The 27249-nt window shown below is 39.0% G+C and overlaps 1 protein-coding gene across 1 annotated transcript; it reads right to left on the reverse strand.

Annotated features, from left to right (window-relative positions):
* Window positions 1-21660: 21660 nt before the first annotated feature.
* LOC138594229 (ependymin-like) lies at window positions 21661-26920 on the reverse strand. The gene is made up of 6 exons (XM_069665251.1): window positions 26845-26920; window positions 25360-25394; window positions 25125-25256; window positions 24492-24675; window positions 23738-23825; window positions 21661-21811 (listed from the first exon to the last, which is right to left on the reverse strand). Exons 1-6 carry the CDS (start codon window positions 26918-26920, stop codon window positions 21661-21663), a joined length of 666 nt encoding a protein of 221 aa, XP_069521352.1.
* Window positions 26921-27249: the final 329 nt, after the last annotated feature.

Genomic DNA, 27249 nt, shown 5'->3' on the forward strand with positions numbered 1-27249 from the left:
CTCTTGCCGTTTGTCCTTCAGTCTGCTAATCCAGAACTGAGTCAGTCTTTGGCCAGAAGCTATACTTGTCAGCAGTGGCAAGTTTAATATAACTGTTAGCTGTCCATAAGAAATCATATATATCTATAAAATAGATATATTTCCCTAGCTCCCTCTAGACGCCTGGAGGCTTCTGTTGTGATGACTGGAAACTGCAGCACATTTTTTATTTGCAGCTTCTGTTCTCGTATAATTTGGATTTTTGTGTAACAGTTGCAGCCTGTCTCTAATCATGGAAATAATTTGGGCCGTTGAAGCGTGTTTTACTTCTTCAGCCAGCGTAAATTCTGAAAAGTCACCATTTCTGTGCTTTGTTTCCTCTATAAAGAACATGTATCGTCAACCTAGACTGAAAGAGACAATGCTGTTGCCTTTATTATCATGAGCACAAACACACTGCACTGATGTCAGGCTGATCTAGCAGCACTTTTCTCAGCAGAATCACCTGTGAGAGAAAAACAGATGGTCCATTGAGAATTTAGCAATTTGCTTATTTTTCTTTTTCTTCTTTATTTCTTCTGTTGTGCCATGTGACCAAATGCTCGTTATGTTGTTACTGAAACCACAAAATGCTCTCTTATTACCTGTCACTGCCATGGATAAAGTAAGCACTCTTTGGGGCCTTTGAGACATAACCTAAATTGACAATATCCTGTATTCATATAATTTACATTTTAGGGCACTCTGAGGGGACGTTTACCTGATAGGACAGTTCACCTCTGGTTGGAGAGACAGAGAAACCTTCACCGACATTGCACTCAACTGAAAACTTGTTTTACAAACTGAAGGGAACTAACGGGGAAAAACAAGTCCATCACTTTGATAAATGCTGTCAATCCGTTTTAGTGTACGTATTGCTTTGGCAGGTGGAAAACCTACAGTAAAAATAATCTACTCTTTATTGGCACAAAGGAAATAAAACTGGCTCCAAAGCTTGTATCAGTCACTTTGAGTGATTGCTGAAAATTTAATATCTTGTTATGTGCCTGTTTCCCAAAACTGTGAAAGCTGTCAGTCATGTGTACGAGCACTCTTTTCTTCCACAGTCAGAGTTGATTTTAGTCGACTGGCTTATTGGGGTCTTTAGCTGAATGTTTGCTGTGGTATTAACGGATAAGGTGGGTAATATTTTTCTTACAGTCAACAAATCCCATGAAAAGGCCAAAACCAACAATGAACTGATCCTGAAGCTTATCGCGTGTGTGTCTTAGACTGATAATTCTCATTCCTCTGCGCTATCAGCTTCATTGTTGTTCAAGAACAATTGAGGACAAACGACTGGCGGAGTGGTTCATTCATTACGATGAGTTCATCATACACTGTCCTGTTGCTGTAAATACTCACAAACACCAAATGTGTCGTAATCCGCTGCTGGAAATAGTCCCCAACACATTTAATATTTTCTTCTGTCTAACAGCCGCTAACAGCAACAGCGCCCAGCTGTTTCAAACATAATATCTGTAACCATTTAAAATAATAAAATTTTTGTTTTCATCTGAATTGACTATAAAAAAGTATAAATTAGGCTGTTATCTGTAGGTCATCTGTGATACAGTTTGTTGATCCAGCAAAATAACCTCACAGGCCAGCTCCCGGCTCTCAGTGGCCGTGGTGAGGGTGGCCGTCTGTCAGTTACACTCGTAACAGCACAGACAGCAGCCAAGCTGCGTGAGGTAATGATTGGCACTTTGGCAGCGACAAGATAAAACTGGCTGATGAGCGTCAGAATCTATTACTGTACTGATGGTGCGAAGTTGTTTCATGTGATGACAGTTTATATTGGAGGAGTTTATGCAGCTAGCATTGATATTACCAGTTAAAGATCTTAGCATTGCTGCAAAAATGTGTTTGAGGTGTAACCCTCTGTGTATAATCTTTGGTTATGAGACGAGAAAGTTTGTGTAAACTCAACTTAAATATCTTTAGTGATTTTGTGGCGGGGTGGCTGTGGCTCAGTTGTAGAGTCAGTCTTTCAATTCAAAGGTTGACAGTTCGATCTCTTGCTGCTGCAGTCTACATGTCGAGGTGTCCTTAGGCTTGTTCCCAAAGGCACTGCCATCGGGTATGAATATGTGGGAATGGTTATCTGATTGGAGATTAGCACTTTGTATAGCAGCCTCAGCCATCAATGTGTGAATGAGTGTGAATGGGTGAACGTGACATGGAGTGTAAAAGTGCTTTGAGTGGTGTAAAGACTAGAAAAGCGTTATGTAAGTGCTAAGTATTTTTTAACTTGGTCAGGAGCTGTATACATTTTATTTTTCATACGTACACATTTTTACTCCTGATTTGACTTTTGTTTTCTTAAACAAGCTTTTGATTTCAACTTGAGACATTCTTTTATTTTTATTAATTTGCTTTATTTTGCTTATTACTGCATGTGTGTAAATTGTGACATACTTTAGGTTTTTCTCTGTTTTAAAGTGTGTTGGTGCGACTTCTCTTTAGGTCAATCAATAAGCTAATCTCTGCTTATCTGCTTTTAGTTATCTATGATTATGACTTTCATTGAGAATTTCAAAACACTACATTTATGTGTATATTTGTAATGTTTATGTGTTAAAATCCTAGTCTGTTGGGTTTGTGTCCCAGCGAAGGTGAGTCCTCTGGGGCTCATTAACCCGGGGCTCTGGGAAGTTATGGGAAGGTTTTTTCACTACGCATTGGCTGAAAAAAATATACTGACACAAGAAAGTTGCAACCCTCATCATTTTTTTTATTGTTTTGTTTCATAAAGCTGCTCATACGCTGTGTGCTGCACAGATCTGAGAAGCAAACTGCTCGCACCCTCAAAATAAACACTTTGGACCGAGCCCTCACCAAGCTCTATATTTTAGTGTTTGCTGCCATTGCTTGTTTGATGTCATATCAATCGAAACACCTTAATAGGCAATGATTGAAAAGAGCCTGGTGGCTGTGTGCAGTAAACCCTCCCAGCAGGCACTATTATCGTCATCCTTCTCCTCTGACGATCTCTTCCTCCTTCCTGTAAACAAACACACGGTTGCTGACACAATCAGTGGTCTTGTTCTTTCTGCTTTCCCTGAGCAGAAACTCAGCACCATCTGTGTGTGGATTGTGAGTGCAGGTGGGTGATTTCCCTGTAAATGTTAGTCAGTTGGCTGCAGAGCGTCAGCGCTCTGCCAGCTTTGAGCATAGAGGATTTGGCTGAGTGATAACCTGCATATGTATGCTGCTCCGCTGCCAGGCTGGACACCATCTGCTGAGTGTCAGCTGTCCTTCTCCTTCTTTAAGTATGATTATTAGAGGAGTTAGGCTTTGTATGAGCTGCAGGATGGTATTCTAATACATGTGTTAATGGCATGTATGTTGTCCTATAAAGAGAGGTTGTGTGTGCTTGTATTGTATGAACTATGTCATTCTTTATTCTGAATGGAACCTGTGTGAAATAATTTTCAAGGTGCATCAGTCTTTCATTTTTCTTTGGAGTCATTTAAAGATGACAAACATCTTGTCGCTGTGTGCTTTCTGGCTAATTTCAAGCAGCAGAACTGGCACAATTAAACCTCTCTCACTGCTTGTTCAGGACGAGTGGAGAGTGAATTTAAGAGGCGGCATGATCCCATAGAAAGCAGTTGACTCTGCATGAGTTGGAAAGACTTTTTGAGTAAAAATCCAGGGGCTTAGTGAAATTGCTTCATAAACGTACATGGTTAAGAGGAATATGGAGAGGCATAAGAGAGAAATAAAAATGAAAGAATAACAGTCTGGTGTGCTCTGAGTTCAGTTACAGACTGGTAAATGTACATTTTTAACACAAACAGTTCAGCGGTTCAAAAGGCAAAAGTTGTTTTTTTGCTTTCAATCCGAACATCTGCTGCCACAGAATTTGCAAACAAAACACTGCTATCATAATGAACGTCTGAACTAGAGGAAAATGATAATAATAGTTATAGAACAGAAAATATAGTATTTTGTGCTGCACTTTTAATTTTGAATTCTAAATTCAACCATCAACAGGAGTTGTGTGCAATTTACTGTATAAATACAATTCTCTGTTCTAGCGAACAAGGTGAGGTGAACTAGGACCACAGCATCAACAGGATGCGATTTAACAATTTATTGATTAATAACATTGATGATAATGATGCTTGGACGTGAAGAGGTTGAAGTTCTTGCGGTCAACGTTTTGGGGAAGCTCTACTGGGGATCCGCCGAAGCACCCGTGCATGACGAGCCCCCTCAGGGTCCCATGGATAGGAGGAGTAGACATTCCCCTTTCCCACCTAAATTTATCGTGTTGATGCAGGTTTTTCAGACCTGGGAAGACCTGCTTATAGCTGCTGATTGTCTCTGTTCTCATTGCCAGTGAAGTATACTCTTATCGGTCTCTTTTCTGCTGCGTCACCGTCTGACGTAACAAAAGCGCAGGAGACAGGGTCAGTAAACAGAGAAGATGTTACGGTGGTTAGGTCTTTATTGTATCTATTACTCATTCAGTCTGTTTATCAAACTCGGCGCCGACAAATTTGGAACGATGTTTGAGCGCTGCTTGGACGGAGACGGGCGGAATTTGTAGCTGAGATGACAAGGAGTCGCTGAAGTTACTGACGGAGCATAGCATCGCACCGGAAAGAATGCCGATTGTAACCTTTCCCATTAAGCAAAAAAGCTGGGTGTTAGCGGGTGTTTGTGGGTTTTTTGACCAGTGGGAAAGTGGCTAAATAAAAAAACAGAAAAAAGAGTAGGGTCGGGAGGGAGGGGGGCAGAATGCGAGCGAAAGAGGAGCAGAGGGGAAGGCTTGAATTTATTGGAATGCCGGAAGAGGCGCGGTTGAGGTTTTGTCCCGCTCCTGAAACTTTGCTATATTGCATCAATATATAAGAATAAGACTCCTATACTGCATATTACGCCTGTACTTTAAAGGTGAACTTTTAATACATTTTGCTGATAATTTTTCTTTTTACTTTGAAGCAGCTTTGAAGAACTTGTAGACAAAGCGGTGTGTCTTTGATGGTCCCGTCCTTGTGTGTGTGTGTGTATAACATCTTCTAAAGAAAAGTCTCGACCTTCTTCCTTTTAACGATCTAACATCATACTCACTTTGAAAATCTGCAGGGGAAAATGAAGCATCTTTTTCTACATGCTGTGATTTGCTTTGAATTCATCCAACAGTATTTAATTAAGACTGTTTAATAAGCAGTTACAATCCGGCAGGTTTAACTCTGATTGTAGAGCCTATTTGACTTGTGATAGAGCGTTTATGTAAGTACTGGCAACTGGTAATATCGTATGTTTCTAAATGTGTCACGTTTTCATGAGTTTAATAACTCTGTCGCCTCCTTTTGTCGTTCAGATAAAAGCTGCAGCAGTATGGACGACACGGCCCGCAATAATGACTCTGTATGGTGGCGGCGCCCCACCAGCAGATAACCATGATGAATCATGCATGAATCATGCAAACTAATGCACATATTAAGTGATGGTGCTCATTGTGGATCTCACAAACATTTAAAAAAAGACACGAGTCGACCTTGGCAACGTCATTAGAATAAGGTGGAAGAAGACAGAGAATGAGGTCATCAGCTCACCAGCTCATAGGCTCCAAATCAACCCTCATCTCTTTTATACACAGCGCATAATGGCCTGATGAATATACGTCACATTGGTGGAGAACATACGAACAAAGCTGGGTGAGAGCAGAAGCTATGCAGGTAATGGAGGCCACCCGTTCTTAACCTTGGCTCCCCATTACACATCCACTCAGTGGGCTATTTTAGCAGCTGCGTGTTCAGAGACAAACACATAGGCATGGAAACAGAACTTGAAACGGATATGTGAGGTATAACGAGTGGATAATGGCAGCTCGTTGGTGGGCTGGGTCCATTATGTCTTCAGTCATCTGTATGCCGGGTGTTTATGTAACGTCTCGGTAATGGCGGCTGTTTTTATTTTGGACCTTTACTTCAGGTCGGAGTTCAGTCTGGCCGGGAGATGAAACCCTGGTCTGTTTTTTCTCTCACACTCTCACAAATAGAGTTTCTGACGCGTCTGTAGAAGATGAAAAATTCAGTTCTATTGTGTTTTAGATGATTGTTTACATGTTTCAAAGGGCAGTTCATCGCCTAAGTGATAGATAACATACAGTATATGTCAGAACAATTTTCTACATGCCACATTGGTTTCCAGGTATTTCAGTATATGTATAGATAACTTGTATATCATGTGTAACCTATAGCAACCAGTTCGGCAATGCGCGAGCCAGCTGTAACCGTCAACATAATTTTTGCAAACTCTCAACTGACTACTAACGTTAACGTTACTACTACTAATTACTACATTTTAAGCTAGATAAGATTCAACAGAGACCTGTTTTGCTTTCGCGATGAAGGGGGCGGTTGGACATTTGCATAGTGGGCGGGGCCTACTCAGATTGAGGAGTTTTTAATGAGGAAGAAGGAGAAGATGCCTCGGAGGGATTTTTACATGGTAATTAAACAGAGGAAAAAACAGACACATTATTTCAAGCAGAGAATTTTATATGCCTTACAACATGACTGGAGCTGGTCTTTAAGTCAGTAACAGGAGCACAGAAGAAAAAGTTCTTAATGTGGTGTGTTTTTGGCAGAACATCTCTTTATGTCGGAGAGGGACTCATAAGATTAAAAAAAATCAAAGCCTTTAATGATGAAGGTTTAATGACTGACAGCTTAATTTTATCCTTAAATATTTGTATTGAAACTGTGCGTGCAAAAACAAACACTTAAAGCCCTTTCATCGTCTGTAGGCTGAGGTGTGTAATTTATAAATGTCACTCAGACTGTGCATTTACATATTCTGAAAAGTTTTACATCACTGCATTAACTTTGGTTGAATTCACAGACTCCATGCTTGGATTTTTACATGACATTTAAATAATCTCCTCAGCAGCAGCCACAACAATGACGGTGACAGTTCTGAATTATTAAAATGTCAGAAATTGTAATTAACGAGATGTTTCATGGCAAACTTCTGCTGGCTGAGTGGAGTGGAGTAAAAAGGCGTGAAAAACGTAGACGCTGTCATCACCAGTATGCTGCTAATCCCCGCAGTATTAAAACAGAATCCTCCCACATGAGCAAACAAGAACAATCATGCTCCGATACACTCTCTCTTAATGCAAATACAAACATCCACACATACACACTGACTAAAGGCTGTAATTTGTAATGCAGCACTGAGTCATGAGTGATGGGCCCTGGATGACAGATGTTGAGCCGGATCTCTCCCCACCGCAGTGTGACTCGCTGTCCTCTGAGTAAAGCCTCATAAATCAACAGAAACTCCACAGCGTGTGAACCAGCGTCTACACGGGTTAATGGCGAGGTGCAGAGCAAAGCGTCTGTGACCACACTGTGTTCATTTGTCTTATGGGAGCGTCTGACGGACAGTCAACATTGAGTCTGTCCTGTCTTTGTAATGTGTGCACAGAATCTAAAGAGAGACAATGAAAGCAATGAGAAGGGAGGAGAAAGTACATGGGAAAAAAGGATGTGTTTTTTTTAAGTATTAAATTAGTCAGTCATTACCATTTCAAACATTACCCTGCTCGCTTGGTGGCCTTAAATGTTGCTTTAACCTTTCTAACGGGTTATCAAGGTTAAAGTTAGTTCAAATGATCTATGGTACGTTGCTGCAGCGGCGTGAACTTTTAAAACGGGAGCATAAAGAAAAAACAGACTATTATAATGTGTTTAAATACCAGTGTAGGCTTTCAGTGAGTCCTAATGCTCAGGTCGTCGGAGGTGAAAGACTTTGAAGCATTAAATTGCATGAACGCTTTGGTGTTAATGTCAGCTTGGTAGTGGGTATTTTTCATTCATTTTATTAAACTCATACACGCTCATCTATGCATTAACTCCCACTGTGACACACGAGTAATCATAGAATAGAGCTCTCCAGACCTGCAGTAATTACATACATGCTTCTCATTTTGTACCTATAGCTTATGATAACACAGGCTGCTCACACTCCAGCACACAGATCAATTAGACCATTCATTCAGCGGCCCTTGTTTGTATCAGCTCATCTGTTAGAGAGGACACATCAGGGCCGGGCACATAAAGTGCTGTAATCAGACTGAGGCTGTAAATGAGGGTTAGCCTTGCAGATTCAAGCTGACACGTCGCCGCGCTGTGACTCTCAAAAGCTTGTGTGAGCTTCTTTTATCCAGGGAGAGAGTGGCATTATCGGGTTTTATCATTAACCCCACGGAGGTCAGAGCTGGAATAAAGCCGACTTGATAACTGTGGTAGTCAGGCTTCTTCTACACTCTCTTATTAAAACAGTTCAATAAAAGAGAAGGATCTGGAAAAAGTGACAAACATTTAGACAGGGTGTTTGTGATGTTTGTCTGTCAGTCCAGAGTGAACTTTCACAACTATTTAATGAATAACCACTAAAGTCTCCCATGCCCCCCTCTTGATAAATTGCACATACTTTCTGATCACCTGACTTTCCTGACATTCCTTTCAGCCTCAGCTGTATCATCTCCATCAGCACATTCAGCATAAAAATCCAGGATATGTACGCGAGTGATTCTGGGTGTTGGAAATTTTCTGATTTCCATTTGTAGTCCAGATTGTATGGTCGACTAGCGTTTCAGCGGGCATTGCATGTATGTGGGAAAAACAGTTTATGTGTAGAGCAAAAAGGGTGAATCGCAACTGACCCGTCGCTAAATCCTGCTCTCCTTGGTTACTGTTGCTACGCCTGGCATATAAATATTATGGCGTTTTCAGTTATAACAGTGAGAGATGTTCCGAGGGGAATAATACCAAATGTCTGGAGAAACAGTTCCCAAACATCAGAGAGAAGTGGACAGAAGGACAATACACATTTGAAAGCTACATCCAGAATATAATTCGTCAGCAGAGTGTTGAGAATGAGGAGGACATAAAAATCGGGGCAAAAGCTCATCGGCCCCAATGCAAGCGTCAGGCACTGTCATGTTAAGGACAATACAGGAACAACAATGTTCTTGCACAGCAAGGTAGGTCAATCGATTGTTTTATTTTAAGCTAATGTTTAGTGGACTCCCTATAACTTTCATTATCCAATATGTTTTAGCCCATTGCTAGCAAAACTAAATTATCCTACTTTTTCAGTTAGTTTAAAGCTTGTTAGGAAACACTGGATCTCCTAAAGGCACAACAGGAAAGCCCAACAAACTCCTGTTCTTACGGCACAAACCAAGAGGTGGTATTATAAAGGCTGTGCCGATATCATCAGTGGTTGTAGCGAAGGCCAGACAGGATCGCAGTAGTGACCAGTTGTCTTCCACAATTTATAATCCATGTCGTCATCTCTCCTCTGAAAAATATGACACCCCGCTCTAAACTTTGAGGATATCTGCTGTCAGACTTGCAGATTCCATTTGCACACCTTTTGGGAATTTCTCCTTGTTCTGAAATCTTGACAGGTCTCCCGCGCCTAGTTACGGTTGTTAATGTAGGATTGGACAGCTGCTGTTCAAGGGAGGGGCTTAGCGAAGGGTCAATTGACCGTAATGCCATCCCGGCTCCCATCGACGGTTATGGGACAAAGGTTTAGCTTTTTATTTTGCTCTTTAAACAAGTCTGAATGCGAGTTCAGCTAACAATCCGTTGTTAGACGTTGTATCTAAACTCCAACTCCATTTTTATTTCTTAGGTTGCTAGTCAGACTATAAACAATGCAGCACACGATAAAGGCTTGGCTGGATGTTCTTTTACGCTAACGCTACACGCTACACCAGAAGCCCCACAAAGGCTCCATGATTGGTTACCATGGAATTATTGCTAATTATCTAATGTTAGCATGCTAACATACTAAACCAAGAGGGTTTTTCATAGTAACCATTATAGCTGCTAAACAACTATATGTTAGAATTGTAATTCTAAGGATGCTAGTACGCTGACATTAGCAGTTAAAAAACTGTTGTGCCTATGCACAGCCTCAGAGCTCACACAGCTGCGCCATAGCAGTACAACTATTTAAACATACTGTGTATTTGCATAGTGCCAGCTCACTAGTTTTCCTTACAACTTAGGTTAAAAAAAACCCATGTCAGTGGGGATGAACCAAATGTAAAGACATACTTTGGAAGGCCTCAATGCCTGATTAGTCTGCTGCAGTGACTAAATGTGTATTTCTATTATCTTCATGCAGAGCTGAAAACTCCAAACTCCCTCTTTGAGCTCACTTATTCATGTTGCCAGTCAGACCTCCAAACAGGCATGTAATTAGATTAAACTCCCTGTCAACATGTTTTGCCTGTGGCTGAATTTAATCACACGCTTTAGGAAAAGCTGTTTTTAATCCTGTTAAACTTTTTGCTAAAAGTCACCCTCTGTGAGAAGGTAAAGGGCTCAGATGGGGGATCAACGTGGAGAGATTTTCTAGGATTATTGTGGAGCGAGAACAATATGTTTTCTCTGGGGGGCTATCGGAACATTTTGTACCCTGTCAGCCAGCATAAGTGACGCTAATTAACTGGGACAGGTATAAAAAAAAAGGGTAATGGCATGGCTTCCTCTATTTGTGCCCTCCGATCTTCACCTTTGGCTCTCACGCCTCATTTCCACTTCCGGACACTACAGTGTTGTATGACCACATACATCATGTAACCGTTTCACCGGCTCCTTATGAAAGTGGTCATGTGATGAATAATGACGTTCGTTTACTTTTCTAATACAGATGGCAGACACTGAGTACCTCAGGTTCACGTGTGAGCTGGGATTCTGCTTGTGAGTGCACTTAAACTTATTCATGGCCATATGCTGTGCCAATGAGTTTGAGCATGTTTAAACAAGCGTGTGTCACAGAGCATGCCACCCATCAGAGTCATAAAGTGTGTGACTGCTCATTAACTAGCATCATCTAGCTGGACAGCACTCCAGAGCATCTGCTCAAAGTGCTGCAGTAGTTTATAGTTGTTGTAGTTTACCTCAATTCACAAAAAAAGCGCCCGCACTCTGCTTTCTCTCAAACAACAACTTTACTCAATGTGTGCAGGGTGATGAGTTAAACTCAGCTCATGTAATAACACTAATCCCAGTGTATGTGACATGAATTGAAGATTAATTCAAGAAAGTTGTTAAAGCTCCTGTGAGGATTTTTTCGCTGGTTATGAAACAGATTGAAATTAATTCTGATGTTCATGTATGAGCCACAAAAGCAAACCAGACCATCAGCAACAAGATTGATTATTTCTATATAGTTATTCTTAATGCCTGAAACTGCACGCTGCCTTTGTTTATATTTTTCAGGGCTAAGATTAAGTGAGTGATACATATGACTTTTGTTAAAAACCACCACATAAGCATGTACAGAACAAAATCAACAAAGAGATAAGAGGTACGGCTTTGTCACAGGAGCTTTAAAAGCCACATATACTTGTGCTGTGGTTTTCCATCGGGGTTTCCTTGACCCCGATGGAAAACATCATGAGCTCAAGGAAAGGTGTGAGGGGAATACAAAAGGAGTAAGGAAAATATGGCCGCGGTGCTCAGAGTTGTTTGTAATAATATTACTGTAGTCTACACTTGTTCTGTCTTACTATGAGCTTGTCATGTGGGAAGCACACAAAACTGCAAACTAACACACTTCACCGTCACAGATTAATATTTAGCATATTTATGACTGGCAAAATAACGATCACGTATAAGCTTCATCAACGCCATCAAAACAGAAGAAATAACACTTCACAGAGGCACGTGTGTTTAATCTGTGTTATCTTACAGTAGAGACACAAATACAGTTTGATTTATTGATTGATTGATTAATTGGAAGTGGGGATTAAATAAAAATGGAAAATAACTGCTCTTGTATTGATCCACATGAATCAGAAGCTTGATTGTTAGAAAATAACTGTTTAATCCAGTCAAGTTGGCATTTAAATCTACTAATATCTAATATCTTCTGTCATGTTGATATGTGTTTTCATGATCGCCGAGAGCTGCGTCACTTTAAATGTTGCTGCCGCAAGAAATAGTGGGTCATTATCTTCTCCTCTCCTTTCGTAAAGGATGATCCAGTGTTTCCTATGCTAAAGGAGATAATAAAGGAAGCAATGAAGCTTCAGACTTTTATCATGGCCGACACTTAAACACTTCCGGGTTGTTTGAATCAGTTAGGAACGTTCCTAACCAACTATTCGACCGCAGCCTAGGTTTTCTCTAAGGCAGTGATTTCCAAAGTGTGGGCCTGTCCCCCTCATGGGCCTTCAAGCTCTAATGCAGGTGGGGCACGAGAGGTCATTTATAACAAATCAATAAAGGTGCTTTCCCACTGGTCAAAAAACCCACAAACACCCGCTAACAGCCAGCTTTTTTGTTTAATGGGAAAGGTTACAATCGGCATTCAGACCCGGGTCAAATGACTCTGCAGTAGACCCGGATAATTATCGCCTCAGCTCCGATCAGCACTGATGGGAACACAAAACCCGGGTCGACACATTAATCTCCGCCCCCTTTCCGGCGCGATGCTATGCTCCATCAGTAACTTCAGTAACTCCTTGTCATCTCAGCTACGAATTCCGCCCGTCTCTGCCCGAGCAGCGCTCGAACATCGCTCCAAATTTGTCGGCGCTGAGTTTGATACACAGACTGAATGAGTAATAGATACAATAAAGACCTAACCACCGTAACATCTTCACTCTTTACTGACCATGTCTCTGGCACGTTTGTGATGTCAGAAGGTGTCACAGCAGAAAAGAGACCGAAAGGAGTATACTCCACTGACAATGGGAACGGGGAGAGACAATCCGCATCTATAGCAAGTCTTCCTGCGTCAACACGCTGAATTTAGGTGGGAAAGGGGTATTAGAAGTTTTAGATTAGCACTTATTTTGTTGCTTAACAGATTATATTATGTGAAAAAATGTATGCTGTCAAGTTTTGAACAGAGTTGTGTGATTGAAGGTTTTTGTGGGCACTGAAATATTGTTAGATTTCAAATAGGGCCTTGGTATTCTTAAGTTTGAGACCGGCTGCTCTAAGGGACTGTGTGGACATTATGTTACAGCTGTCAGATGACATGTACGAACAATAAAATGTTCTGCGTGTATATAGACAATTTATTATGCTGTATTTCTTTCCAACAGATAAACGTACACTGAGAGAGATCGTGAATAACAAAGACAGAGAAAGAGAAGGGGGAGGAAATGGAGGTGCAGGGGGAGGAGGAGCAGCCTCTCATCAGTGTAAAGAGGATAATTGGTGGCTGACCCCCCGACGTCCATCATCCTCTGCTGAATACGAGGTGCCAGTGACTAACACTGAACCGCTGCACCAGGAGCGGCTGCGTCACGTGCATCAACAAGCCTGTTATACACTGCAGTACACACTCGAACACACACCCACTCACAACACACACACATTGTCATACACACACATGAAACCTGTAACCTTTCATGCACACGTCTTATCTGAATGTGTAGTACCCACTCAGTGGAGTCGTCTGTCACTAATGGCTGTAATTAGGCCTCTTTGATCAGGCTGGTTTAGTACTCAATAAGTGTGCTGAGTAGGAATAAAGGAGGTGTTTGTTGTGTGTGCGCGCGGAGGGTGAACGAGTGGGTTCATGCATGAAATTACTGATGTACTTTTCTTTTTCGGACACGCTGCAGAGCTGAGAGTTAACTTATCAGAAGAGGTGAAATAAAGTGTCTCTGTTGAATCCAGCTTATACACAGGGAGCTCTTCATGTGACAGTGTATCACAGTATTGAGGGATTATGCATGATGATTTCTTGCTTTGGTCAGTGATTACTGCGTGCCAAATGTGTGGGCGTGTCAGACCTCATTTTGATTTACACCTGCCTGGCTCATCACACAACAACAGCGCATGTGACAACCAACAACGTGCAACCCTAAATAATAAGTTTCAGTAATCTGAGTCAGAATCAGAAGCAGAAGCCCTAAAACATTGACAGTATTCATTTTAACTGGTCACTAATAGGCGAGTTACTTACTATTTACCAGAAACAGATGAAGGGGCGCTCCTCTGGGGGATTTAATGAACCAAGAAATTAAATTCGCCTCACTTTTACTCTAAACACACGGTCGCTTCTCAAGCTTCTAACTGGACTGTAAACAATGCAGTACGCAGAAAAGGAAGTCTTGACTGGAAGTCATTTACCACTAACCACTGGCTAAACCAGACACGCCTGACATGTTCACCATTGTCCCCAGAGGCTATATCGTCTCAGACTATAGCCGATGGGTTCTGAGATTGTTACAGAGGTGAACTTCCCTTGCGAAAGCTCAACAACCAAAAATAGCCCAAAGAAACTCGCAGACGAAAACAGACAACAACGGTTACAGGCCTCGGTCAACACTTGAGACCTTCACCCATCAATTATCACCTTTGGTGGTAATACTTCATCCCCCTAAGACACTAATCCTGCGTGTAAACAGTTGAATATCTGCCGTGTATCTTCTTCCTGTGATTCGCTTTAATATCAATAGAATTAATAACTACACCCAGTTTTAAAGCCAGTATATGTAATAATAAAGTTCACATAAGCTTACAATAAACTTACATTTAAACGTACATACTTTTAAGCTATAAGATATATTATTATGTACATGAGACCCTCAGGTACATTAAGAAAGCTATTGAAGATTTGGGTTCTCTGCAGCTTTAGTTTCAAAATAAAAGACACTGAAACAGCTTTCGTCCTGTAGAACTTGGCAAACAAGGAACCCCCTTGTTTGCCAAACAAGGAACCCCCTTGTTTGCCAAGTTCTACTGGGAATACAGGGAATATTGTGTTGGTATGTACAGTGTGGGTGTTGGCATCAAACAGCAAAAGCTTTCTGTACACTCCTCACTTTGCACCAATATTTGACTATCATCCATCACGCATGAAGCCAAGCGATGAGGATTTTTTTTGGAGCATGACCAGATATCCTCAGATGGGAAAACTTCTGCTATCGTCCTTATTCCATCTGCATAATCCCAAAGCTAAATTTAACAGCCTCAGCTGACTCTGGTGATTTTTTAACTGGCTGCTCAATAAGTCAGTAAAATTCTCCAAATGACAGCGTGCGCTAATTTGCATCTGGAAATATTTGCGGAAGCATCAGTTGTGGATGAGAAACCCTGTAATCACTGGAGCTGCTTGGATTTACGGTCACACAGCACTAAGAGCAGTCGCATAAATATGGATGATTTGCACCAAATGATTTGGGAGTCTACAGATCAGCTCTCTAAAATGTAAAGCATAAAATGTAAGAATAAAACTGGTTTGGAGTGAATTTTACTCTCTTTCATTTGCATTTAAAGTGTTGAAAGTGTCAAACAGTCCTGCTGTGAAGTTTTATACTGTGTATAACACAGGAGATTAACTACAACAAAGCTACGGTTGGGTCAGGTTAAGCTCTTGTTTACATAAACCACAGACATAAAATACCAAACTATTCCTGGGAAAGTGCGAAGACTGTCAGCTTCGGTTTGGTTTACAATGTTCATCAGTCAGACACCTGCTGTCGGGAAACCGAGTTTCTCAGATGCATTTTACGTTTAGGACATGTCTGACAAGTCTGGTGACCTTTCTTTAATGTCGCTTCAAGGTCTTCAATTCGCTGTAGTCAGGTGACCTTCGATGTGATGGTATAAATATCAAACACGTAATGAACATACTGAAGTAGTCATAGTTTACTCATAAAAACGACAGTACACTGTTTTGTTTAGGAAAAAGATCATAGCTTGTGTTTAAGTAAGTAGGTAGTTTAGTTACGTACAAGTTAAATGCAGTATGTAAATACATTTACCTACTAAAGGGACTCGAACAGCAGTCTCCTAAGTGAAGCTAATGTGTTAGTTCCACACATCCATCCACCCTGAACATCTCAAAACTTTCTTCAAACTGAGTCTTACTCACATTTTACACTCTACACAGTGTGAGTCAGTAGAGATGACGGGAAATGACAGAAGTACAAAATGTGCTGTGATAGCAGGCAGATTGATTTAAGACATGTGTGTGTTGTTCATACACCATTCAGTGAGCTAAGGCCGGGTGTATCTGTTACCATGAATACTCACAGAAGCCCATCAGACATGCATCCATACATTTTATTTACTCTGCTCTCCCGTGATAACGAGTAGTTTGTAGTTCTTTTCTGGAGACAAAAAACAAACCTTATTGTATGTATCCTAGTATCATATTGTAATATTATAATATTATATTATTGTTATATTGTTATGTTATAAGCCTAATATTGTATTATATAGTAAAATTATATTATAGCACACCGAATCATATTATATTATTGTTATATAATAGTATTGTATTGTAGCATTATATTATATATTCAAATGATACTATAACATACGGAATTATATTAAATAATTGTAGTATTATATTATTGTTATATAATAGTATTGTATTGTAGCATTATATTATATATTTAAAGATACGATAACATAAGGAATTATATTAGATAATTGTAGTATTATATTATTGTAGTATTATAGTATTGTAGTATTATATAATATTTTTGTCATATTATTATATGGTATTGTTGTATTATATTAAAATGTGTTATATTATAGTATTGTACTGGAGCATTATATTATATATTCAAATGATAAAATACTGAATTATATTATATAATTGTCGTATTATAATATTGTTATATTATAATATTGTATTGTAGTATTACGTTATATTATATTGAATAAAATATAGGAAAATAAAATATTTCAGATGAATAATAACATACATTATATAACAATATAATAGATAGAAATCTACATTTTTGGAGAAACTCAAAGAAGTTGAAAATTCTAAATAATTTATGTTGATGTTGCTTCTTCATTGATCGGAGCCCTCGTGTCTCAGAGGAAGTTGTGGCTATTCAAAAGGCTAATGTTTTGGAATAAAGCTGGTGAGATATCTGCCCGCAGTAACAAAATTCAATTCGAATAAGTAAGCAGTGTAATGTTCAATTTCTCAAGTTTATAACAAACCACATTTTGTCAAAATCCGTTCAGTATTGATCAGCTTACTGTGGATTTTATTGAGAAACACAGCGGTGCAGACGCATAGCAGCGACATACAGCAGCAGGCCAATGTGGTATCTATGTTTCTATATCTATGGGTTCGATCCCTGACTGCTACAGTCACATGTCGAAGTGCCCTTGGGCAAGACACTGAACCCCAAATTGCTCCATAGATACTGATTGGAGATCAGCACTTAGGCCTTTGCCATCAGTGTGTAAATGTGAGTGTGAAAGGGTGAATGTGACTAGAGAAAATAGTGACTAGAAAAGTTGTATATATGTACAGTCCATTTATCACTTTCACTTCACTTTTGTGCTTTTGCAACTCTGGGGATATGAGTTATGATCATCTGACGTTTGTTATCTCGAGATAAATAAGCTGAGATCACTAGAAAACAACCGGAAACGATCATGATGGAATACATAAAATGCATGGATGCATGTCCGCTTAGAGCCTCGGTAAATCAGGAATGTACACTGTAAGTGTTTTTTTTTTTTGGTCGTCTGACTGACTGAAATCACAATAGGGTTTATAGTTGGGTTAAGTTTTTCAGTCCTGTCTGTGCCATGTTGCAACGCTAACTGGCAACAATCACTCGATAACATAAAAGTTCAACATGCAAAGTTTACCTTTGTGATTCAGTTGGTTTGTGTTGTTCTTGAGCTTTATGTCAGGCCTGTTCTCATCAATCTGCTGAGTATTTTAGGCGATCGTGTCGGAAATTACATCGACTTTCCAGCGAGTTTGTCATTGACCTGCAGTGAGGCACAAAATTAACAAATGTTCAAGCAGCGTCCCACTCTAACATGTAGGCTCGGTTAAATGTGGTAAATTCAGACGGTAGAGCTGTCGACAGCGATGTAATTTCCTTATCACAACAGGGAGTTTACACACAGAGCGATCTGTTCCTGTGCAGGCTTTCGCCAAAGTCCCAGCATGCTGAAAAAATCATTAGACTGATAATTGCACAGACTAGCAAGGCTATTACTGCTGCTAATGCTTCCATAGCAGGCTCTCATCTCTTTAATCACACAGGACAGATGAGTAATATTTAACCGTGGGGTTAGGTAGCCACCTCCGAACACCTTGCCGTGCGTTATTAGAGGGTGAGTCACAAATCCCTGAAGGAAAGCCGTTTGAGAAGGAGGTCTGATGATAAAAGAGATGGTGTTATTATTGATGTTCAGTGGGTTAGTCAGCCATTACTGTAAGAAGACACAGCGGAGTGGTTTGGTAAATTAACAAGTTTTCACATAACTTTAAAGACGGAACAACAGAGGGGAACTTTTAAATTGATGTCTTTTCCTCTCATGTGTGAAATGTTTTAAACGAGCTGAGCCCTCTGACTGTACACAAACTCATCACCTTGTAGGGCGCACAGACACTCGCTGCTATCAGTTTAAATACTTATGAATACAAGTCACATACTGTCTTATGGGTTTAGATCTATAACCAGCATTTCTAATGCAGCTGTAAAAAGATAACTCATCCTATGAAGCATCTTGTCTTTCAGGAGTTCATGATGTTAATCGTGCCTTTAATATGGATTCAAAAATGTGCATATCTCTGCTGATAACTACATTATTGTGTAAAATGTTATTAACAAATAACTGTTTATAATGAGTATAAAAACTCAACTCAATTCAACGTTATTTATGTACCATTCATACAAACATGCCGCCCAAAGTGCTTCAAATTTAAAAGAACAGACAAAAAAAAGAATTGACAGCACAAGATACAATTTTGCTCGACAAAAATGACAAAAACAATAAAATGTTACAAAAATAATGAAAAAGAACTTGTTAAAGGTAAATTAAGACAAATAAAAGAATAAGGAATAAACAAGTAGATGAGTGGGTTAAATAAAGTGTTACCACCAAGGGTGCACAATTACCTGATCTAGGTTCATTTAGTTAATTTTCAGTTGTATCAAATTAGACAATCTCATAAATCAAACCACGAGAAAAAGAGCAATACTGCCTCCATCTACTGTAGGACAGTAAGTACTGCAGTTTTCCACTGGGGGATTTCAACACCCAGAAACAGGAACACCTCTTATTTTGAAACGACAGTCTTTTCAAAATAAGACTTTGAGAACATCTTTGATGCTAGTATTGTGGAGAAATATAGAAATATAGAAAATATAAATAAAGTAATAGCTATAGTTTTTTAAGCAATATACATCACTGATTTATACATCACAGTTTGTTTGATCCCTTAGTATGAGGCACACGTTTGGTAAAGATTTCTTCATTAATCCTCAAACTGCATTTTCACAGCTTTGACTTTATTTCACAAAAAAAATGTAGAGTTGCAGCTACCATGAGGTGTCACTGATGTGTTATTGAAAGCTCTCCTTCACAGTGTTCTCACATTTGCACTCACATCATCTTACCTGCATATCTGTACAGCTTTTTAATTAAATCTGGTGCAAATATTTTGTATAATATTGCTCTTTAATATTTTATTCTTATTATTTTTATCAAATTCAATTTAAAGCTCCTGTGAGGAGTTTTTTCTGGTTATGAAACAGACTGAAATTAATTCTGATGACTCTATATGAGCTACAAAAGCTCACCAGACCATCAGCGACAAGACTGATTATTTCTATATAGTTATTTTAAATGCCTGAAACCGCTGGCGGGGCGTAGGTGTCAGACGAAGCGATTTACTGCACACTGCCTTTGTTTACATTTTCCAGGGCAAAAATTTTAAGTGACTGATACATGTGACTGTTAAAGAAAGCAGGATGAAAGTTTTTGTTTAAAAACCAACTCTTAAGCATGTACAGGACAAAATCAGCAAAGAGATAAGAGGTACGGCTTTGTCCACAGGGGGCGCCAAAATCAACACAAACAGAAAGTTCCTCACAGGAGCTTTAACAATAGTGCTTGTTTACACAAAACACATTTTAAAATGTCTCTTACTCAATATTATGACATGATCTCATACCAGTTTCTTTGGATGTCACATTAGTCTGCTCTTTTTTATCGTTAATGTGTGAGTGCTGAGGAATACAGCGAGAGAAAGGCAGAGATAAAGTGATGAAACATCCTCACCAGCCAGACTCTGTGTATCTTCACTGTCTCACTCTTTGAGTCTCTTTCAACTCTTATCCTCGGTTATTTTACTACTCTTATCGCCATCATGTCTCCGTTACACACGTCTCAGCCTCCTGCTTTGTAAAATGTTTTCCTCTGGCAGTAGCAGTACTACTGTTTAATAGCTTTTTCCTTTTTTCATTATTTTTTCATTATTTTCATTCTTTTATGTTAATTTCTCTGCACCAAAACACAAAGTCAAATTCCTTAAATGTGCAAACCTACTTGGCAATAAACTTGATTCTGATTCACACTGTGTACCTTCAATTTTCAGTCTCAGAGTCTAGATTTATATTTACTTTTCCTTTTAACCTGCGTGACAAAGTATAAGGTATGTTTTATGTTTTACTACAATGAGTCAATGCAAATTTGGGTTCAATTAAGTGAATTTCATTGTATTGCATTAAGCCTAAATTCACCTTATAGCTAAGCAGGTAAAAACTTGGAAATCATCTTAATCTCAATGTCATGATATTCCAAATTAAGTCGTGACAAAATAAACTTCTCCTGCACCGAAGGGAGCAGTATTAATGATCCATCCCGGCTGGTTAGGCAGATGTTTACTCCACAGGATTGGACTGCTTGCAGAGACCCAAAGGTAGCAAACATGGTACCTGCTGTCTCCGCCTTCTTCAATTCAGCTGTTTCACAGAGGCGAGAAGGAGTTAAGGTCATGGGGGTTTATGGTGCTCACAGTCAAAGGTTCAAAAGAAGAAGCAAAAATTCACTTTGTGGGAGTCATTATTGACTTTAATGCACACATGACTGATTCTTGACTCGTTGCTTGCTGTGACCTGACCTGTGTAACCTGTGAGCACATTTGGTCTGAGGGAATGACACACACCTCCATATACACAGTATACCTGTGGTCATGCAGGTCAGGGGTGAAAATTAAACAAGGGAAAGTGGCCTCCGTATAAATAGATGTTTCACACAAAAGCAACTCTGATGGACACTTTCATTTCAAAATAAGATACTGATGTGTTCATTACTTCTACTTGGGGTTACAGCTGTCCTTTTTGGATATGTGGTTACATTGTTGAGGTAGGATGAACATCACTGGGTATTGTGTCACATGTGTCAGTATCAGTAACTTTGTATGTTTTTTTCCTGTTATATCCACTCATCAAGTACTGAGCTGAAAATAAGTACAGTGACATTCAATACTTTTAACTGACTTTATTGAAGAGGCTGACAGAGATAAATCACATTTTAATCTAAAGGTCCAGTTTTATTCAACTGTCTTACTGAATTGCTTTAACACAAAGAAATGGGGTATCTTGGGTTTTACTCTATTACCACTATGCAAACAAGGTCATGTGAGGTGTCAGTGTATTAAAATAATGAAAACGTCCATCCCGGTGATCTGATGTGTTGTTTGGTTTGTTTATCAGGTTACAACAACTTTCATTGGATTTATGTTAATCTAAATATCATTCAATGATGATAACTGGATCATTGGGTCAAATTTAGCTCTGTGGCCTTGGAGGAAACACTATCAGTGACTGTGTTGATGAGACGCTCCACATGTTTACTCCTCTGTCTTGGTCTTAATGGCCAGAGACCTGAGGGCGGTGAACACGTTGTCTGGTGTCTCTGTCTCCTCCAGTTTAGCCTTGGAGCAGAAGAAAGGAGGGAAGTACTCCATGGGGTCTGCGTTGCCCAAAACCCAGTTGTAGGTACTGAAATAAAGACAAAAATGTACTTTCTGAGAATCATTACAACACACACACACACACACACACACACACACACACACACACACAACATCCTACACAGACTGCACACAGCACAATATGTACCATGTTGTCATATTCAGAGCCTTAAATACTTAAGCAATATCACGTGAGAGGTTGTGAAGTTGTACTGAATATCATCACGGCTGTGATTCACAGCCGTGATGATTCAGTACAACATCACAAGATGGAGTGTGATTATACTTTTATACAACAGTTTCTACTCATCCCTCTGCCTGTCTGACACTCAGGCACCTCCTTAAATATTACATTAAATATAAATACTTCTTACATTAAATGTTTACAATTCACTGTATATTGTTACACTAAATGTATATAAAATTCAGTGTGTATATATAATTCACATATTTACTTATGTAAGTATAATTCACAGTTTTTACATATTCTGTAACATATTTTACATGGTTTTACTTTATTTATATTTTCTGTATTTCTATATTTCTTCACAATACTAGTTTGTATTGCGCACAAATTTCCCCCCGGGGATAAATAAAGTATTTCTGATTCTGATTATACAAGCGGCAAATACAAGTCAAAAGTAACAATCAACAACAGATTATTTTTTGCTCCACCAACCCAACTAGCTCCATACCTTAACTGAACTTGGGGTCCGTTTTACAAAGCAGGTTTATTGAAAACTCTGAGTCTGTTAACCCTGAAATGAGGGAAACTCTGAGTTTTCCGTTTCACAAAGGGAGGTAACTCAAACCAGAGAAAGAGGGGTAACTCTAGCCTGTTTCACAGAGAGAGGTAACTTAAGCTCTCGGTCAGTTACCGTAGTAACAGACTCTATGAACCTAACCTGGTTGCGAGCAGGTTTTCTTCAGGAAACTCAGAGTTTCTCTCTGTCTCCTCCCTCTAGAATATAAAACCCTCATTCGACTTCCTCATTCATTCAGCCCGTCTCACGCGTGTGTTTGAGCGGTTACCGAATTAAAAGAAGAAACGTTGCGTCTCTGTGCTGCTCTGACCGCTTTGCAAAAGTCTTTTATATTTATGATAAAAAAAAATCAAAAGACAAATCTGTGTCAAAGTCATCATTTTTAGATTTTCCACCACCACTGCAGAGAGCACTCAAATAAGACACCTTAAGTTATTGGATTTTTTTTTTTTAAACTAATGCATTCAGTTTAATCAACATGAATTATAATGTATGTGAAGTCAGCATCATGTGAGGGATAAAGCTAATGCACATTAAAACAGCCACTGAATTATATTTCATTAGATTAATATTTAAAATATGATTGAAGTGCTTCCATGTATCTTTACTCATAAAGTTAGTAATGAGTTTCCCTCATTTTAGGGTTAACAGACTCAGAGTTTTCAATAAACCTGCTTTGTGAAACGGACCCCAGATGTATCAAGCGACATTTTGGCAAAATGATTTTAAAATACAATAAGATATAATCAAGTATACTCATATCATTGAATGACTCAAATAAAAATCATATATGCACATTTGTAGATTTATCGTGTTTTCAAAATAAGAGCATTTATCCTGCTCATTAAAAACAGCTTCAACTGTTCATGTCTTTGATGGTTATAATGAAGACAGAGCTGTGTTTTTATAAGTTATTAGTACTCTGTGCAATATGCCTGTTTTATATTCTATAGGTGTGTGCAATAATATTCCACCTTTTATGTATTTGTCAGCACAGTTCATTTTACATGTGCACTTTGAATTTTTACAATTTAATAATCCAGTAATACGGTTATACAGTTCAAAAATAAAATGACTTTTTGTAATGTAATGAAGAGAGATGTTCGGGCTCAGATAAAATATTAACATTGTTTTAAATGGTTATGTTGCTGTTATTTTGCTCTTCTTGTTTTGTCAGCTCAGGTTCTCACCTGACAGTGGTCCATCCAGTCTCAGGAGTGAAGGTCGAGTGGGCCACCGGGATGCAGCCGATCTCAGTGAACACGCTCGTGTACGTGCCTGAAGACATGAAGCATTAAGTCACATGTGATTGAGCATGTCTCATTTGATTGGAGCATGTTGCAGCTCGGTGTGCTCGTCACATGTTGTCTGTCGTCATCTGCCTGATGCACCATTCCTATGTTGTTGTGTTTTCTACATTTGCTGTTCAATTGTATGTATTTGCACCTTTTTTTCCTAAATGCTGCACAATTATTCAAAAAAGGTGACAATGCTTTTGCTTATGTGTTGTCCTTTTTCTTGTGTTTTCTTAATTTTCAGCGCACTGAGCCCCCAAGGTCACTGTCAATGTGCAACGTTGGCAAATTGAAACTTATAAGTTCTTCAAAGATTACACATTGAGGCACATTTGTATAAGTTTGCATCAAGTCATAATTAAGGAATGATCTCTATCATTTCTGTACCTGTTGAATATCTGAGATCATATATTAAAGCTTTGATCTTTCGGTGTAGAGGCGTCATGAGGCCATTCATTTCTATGAATGGCTGACTTCATGTTGCAGGATGTTGGCCACAATAACGGCCTTTGATTTTTTCTAAATTCTGTCCTTTCATTACAGCACCAGTCTGAGGCTCACCAGTGACATCGAATCAAGGCCATCACCCTTCACCTCCTATCAAAATAAAACCACAGTTGTGGGTGGAGGATACAACATCTTCTCTTACCGTTCCCTGGCAGCGATCCATACCAGGTGTTGGTCATCACACCCATCCCCCAGGAGGAGGAGGAGCCCATGAACACCTGACCCATCAGATTAGCATCAGAGGGAACACTGATGGGACTGAAGTCAGTGTTCAGTTTCTTCTTCTTGCAAGAGAATTTTCTCCAGTCAATCTCATAATAGACTTTCTGAAAGGAGAGACAATGAAAACTCATCATTCCTTACTTGTACTCACTTTGTTTGCTGTTTTCTCATTCCAGATGTGTTTACTTTATAGTGTTTGTCGCACAAAAGTCTAAATATTGATTAAACTATTATATAGTTAGTGGTTAAAGGTGTTTCTTATCCGAGTTGCCTTCTAAAAGGGGCCAACAGATCATTCTTATGTCTATTTTAAAAGGCTGTTTTGTATTCATGATGATGTAATTGTAAATAAATATTTAATAATAAATAATAAAATAAATAATTTTCTCAAATAATTTGTTTGAAAAGCCAAACCTCTTAAAATGATAACTTACTGCTTTTCCATCATCAATATATCAATCAATAGATTTTATATTGCTATACTTCAGCCCCTGTTTGTGGGACAAATCCCACACAGTCTGTAGAATAAAACAATTTAGGCATGTTAACATACCTGATTGAAAAGCATCAGCTGGTCCACAATGGTCTGGTTTCCAACAAGCCCCATGGTTTTAACTCTCATCCTCTGACCAAAAGCATCATAACTGATTAATCCTGCGGACATAATGTATCCATCGGCAGTCATCTTCAAAATGGACAGAAATCACAGAGTGAAGGAACGAATGGGATTACTGTCCGTGTGTCCGTACAGGATGGATTACATGTGTGAGACAGGTGAGCAGACTTACCACAGTGAGGCCTCCGCTCATCAGGGGTGGAGCAACTGTGGAAGAAGACATTAAAATGTTGACAAATAAAACACAGAGGCAATTCAAAGGGCTTTATATAGGCAAAGAGAACATTAGAATGACATTCAAGAACAACGAACAATAAAAACAATCATTTAAGATAGACTGAATTTCTTGTTAAAATTAAGATGGAATGAAATAGAACACACAAGAGGAACTAACAGTGCAGGATACAAGGATTAATAAGTTAATTTTAGTTAATAAGTCGCTTCGGATCATATCGCTTGGTGACGTAGTATGTTTCGGTATCGTGTCGTTGGTATATATTATGGTATCGTATTGTTTGGTATTGAAATATATTGTTTGATACCATACCATACAATATCATATTGTATGGTATGGTATCGTTTCGGATCGTATCGCTTGGTTTTGTATGTTTAGGTATCATATTGTTTGGTATCGTATCGTTTGGTATCGTATCGTTTGGTATTGTATCGTATTGTTTGGTATCGTGTCGTTTGGTATCGTATATTATGGTATCGTATCGTATTGTTTGGTATTGAAATATATTGTTTGATACCATACCATACAATATCATATTGTATGGTATGGTATCGTTTTGGATCGTATCACTTGGTTTTGTATGTTTAGGTGTCATATTGTTTGGTATCGTGTCGTTTGGTATCGTATATCATGGTATCGTATCGTATTGTTTGGTATCGTGTCGTTTGGTATTGTATATTATGGTATCGTATCATATTGTTTGGTATCGTGTCGTTTGGTATCGTATATTATGGTATCGTATCGTTTGGTATCGTGTCGTTTGGTATTGTATATTATCGTATCGTAACGTTTGGTATTAAATCTTATGGTATTGTTTGGTATCGTGTCGTTTGGTATCGTATATCATGGTATCGTATCGTATTGTTTGGTATCGTGTCGTTTGGTATTGTATATCACGGTATCGTATCATATTGTTTGGTATCGTGCCGTTTGTTATCGTATATTATGGTACCATATTGTTTGGTATTGTATCGTATTGTTTGGTATTGTATCGTATTGTATCGTATGGTTTGGTATCGTATCGTATCATTTGGTATTAAATCGTATCGTATTGTTTGCTACCATATTGTATGGTATGGTATCGTTTCAGAACGTATCGTATACAAAGGAGATTACTGTAGTCCAGCCTGCTGGAAAGGAAAGAGTTATTGTATCGTGTTTCTTCGTTATGTTATTAGATATCATATACTTTGGTATTGTATAGTATGGTATCGTATTGTTTGCTGTTCACTTCAAATACAAATAAACATGTGAAAAACAAAGGATTTTACAGTCAATGTCCAGCTGTTGTTCATGTACTTTGTATGCATTATAAATGAGAATTGACCAAGCACCAACTATCCTCATGGCAACTCATTTAGTACAAGTAGTACAAATTTGATCTTTCCTCATGTCTCTGGTATCATCTATAAAGTGTCTCACCGCAGGGTTTGGGTTCCTGGGCGGCAGCAGCAGCCAGCAGCAGGCTGAGGCAGGACAGCACCCTGGATAGGTTCATGTTGAAATGCTTTGGGAGTTTCTGGACCTGGACGAGGTGAGTGCTCAGGCTCCATATATACCTGCGCACAGCTGATAGCGCTCACACCATGCGATTCAGGAGAGGTCTGACCTAACACTTATCAGCCCTTCTTAGTAAATATTGGTGTTACACATGACCATTGATAAGATGATTAAATGCATCACATGCATCATATTTTCCTTTTTACTTTTACACTGAAGACGAATGACTAAATGTGACATTAATGTTTTGGTCAAATGGTCTATAAAAATGTGCATGATAACAAGTTTGACACAAACATGCTCTGGTAATTTCAATATGTAAAAAGC

The sequence above is a fragment of the Semicossyphus pulcher genome, unplaced genomic scaffold (genome assembly GCF_022749685.1).
Source record: "Semicossyphus pulcher isolate SPU_LCO1_2020_fin unplaced genomic scaffold, fSemPul1.0.p SCAF_17, whole genome shotgun sequence".
In the NCBI taxonomy this organism is placed as follows: Eukaryota; Metazoa; Chordata; class Actinopteri; order Labriformes; family Labridae; genus Semicossyphus; species Semicossyphus pulcher.

What these genes read in the sequence shown, in the direction of transcription:
- LOC138594229 (XM_069665251.1), bottom strand. Translation starts at nt 26,920, where the DNA reads ATGAACCTATCCAGGGTGCTGTCCTGCCTCAGCCTGCTGCTGGCTGCT. An exon ending in AGCTGATGCTTTTCAATCAG is followed by an intron (nt 24,676 to 25,124) that starts GTATGTTAACAT and finishes CTCTCCTTTCAG; the next exon opens with AAAGTCTATTATGAGATTGA. An exon ending in TGGATCGCTGCCAGGGAACG is followed by an intron (nt 23,826 to 24,491) that starts GTAAGAGAAGAT and finishes TCATGTCTTCAG; the next exon opens with GCACGTACACGAGCGTGTTC.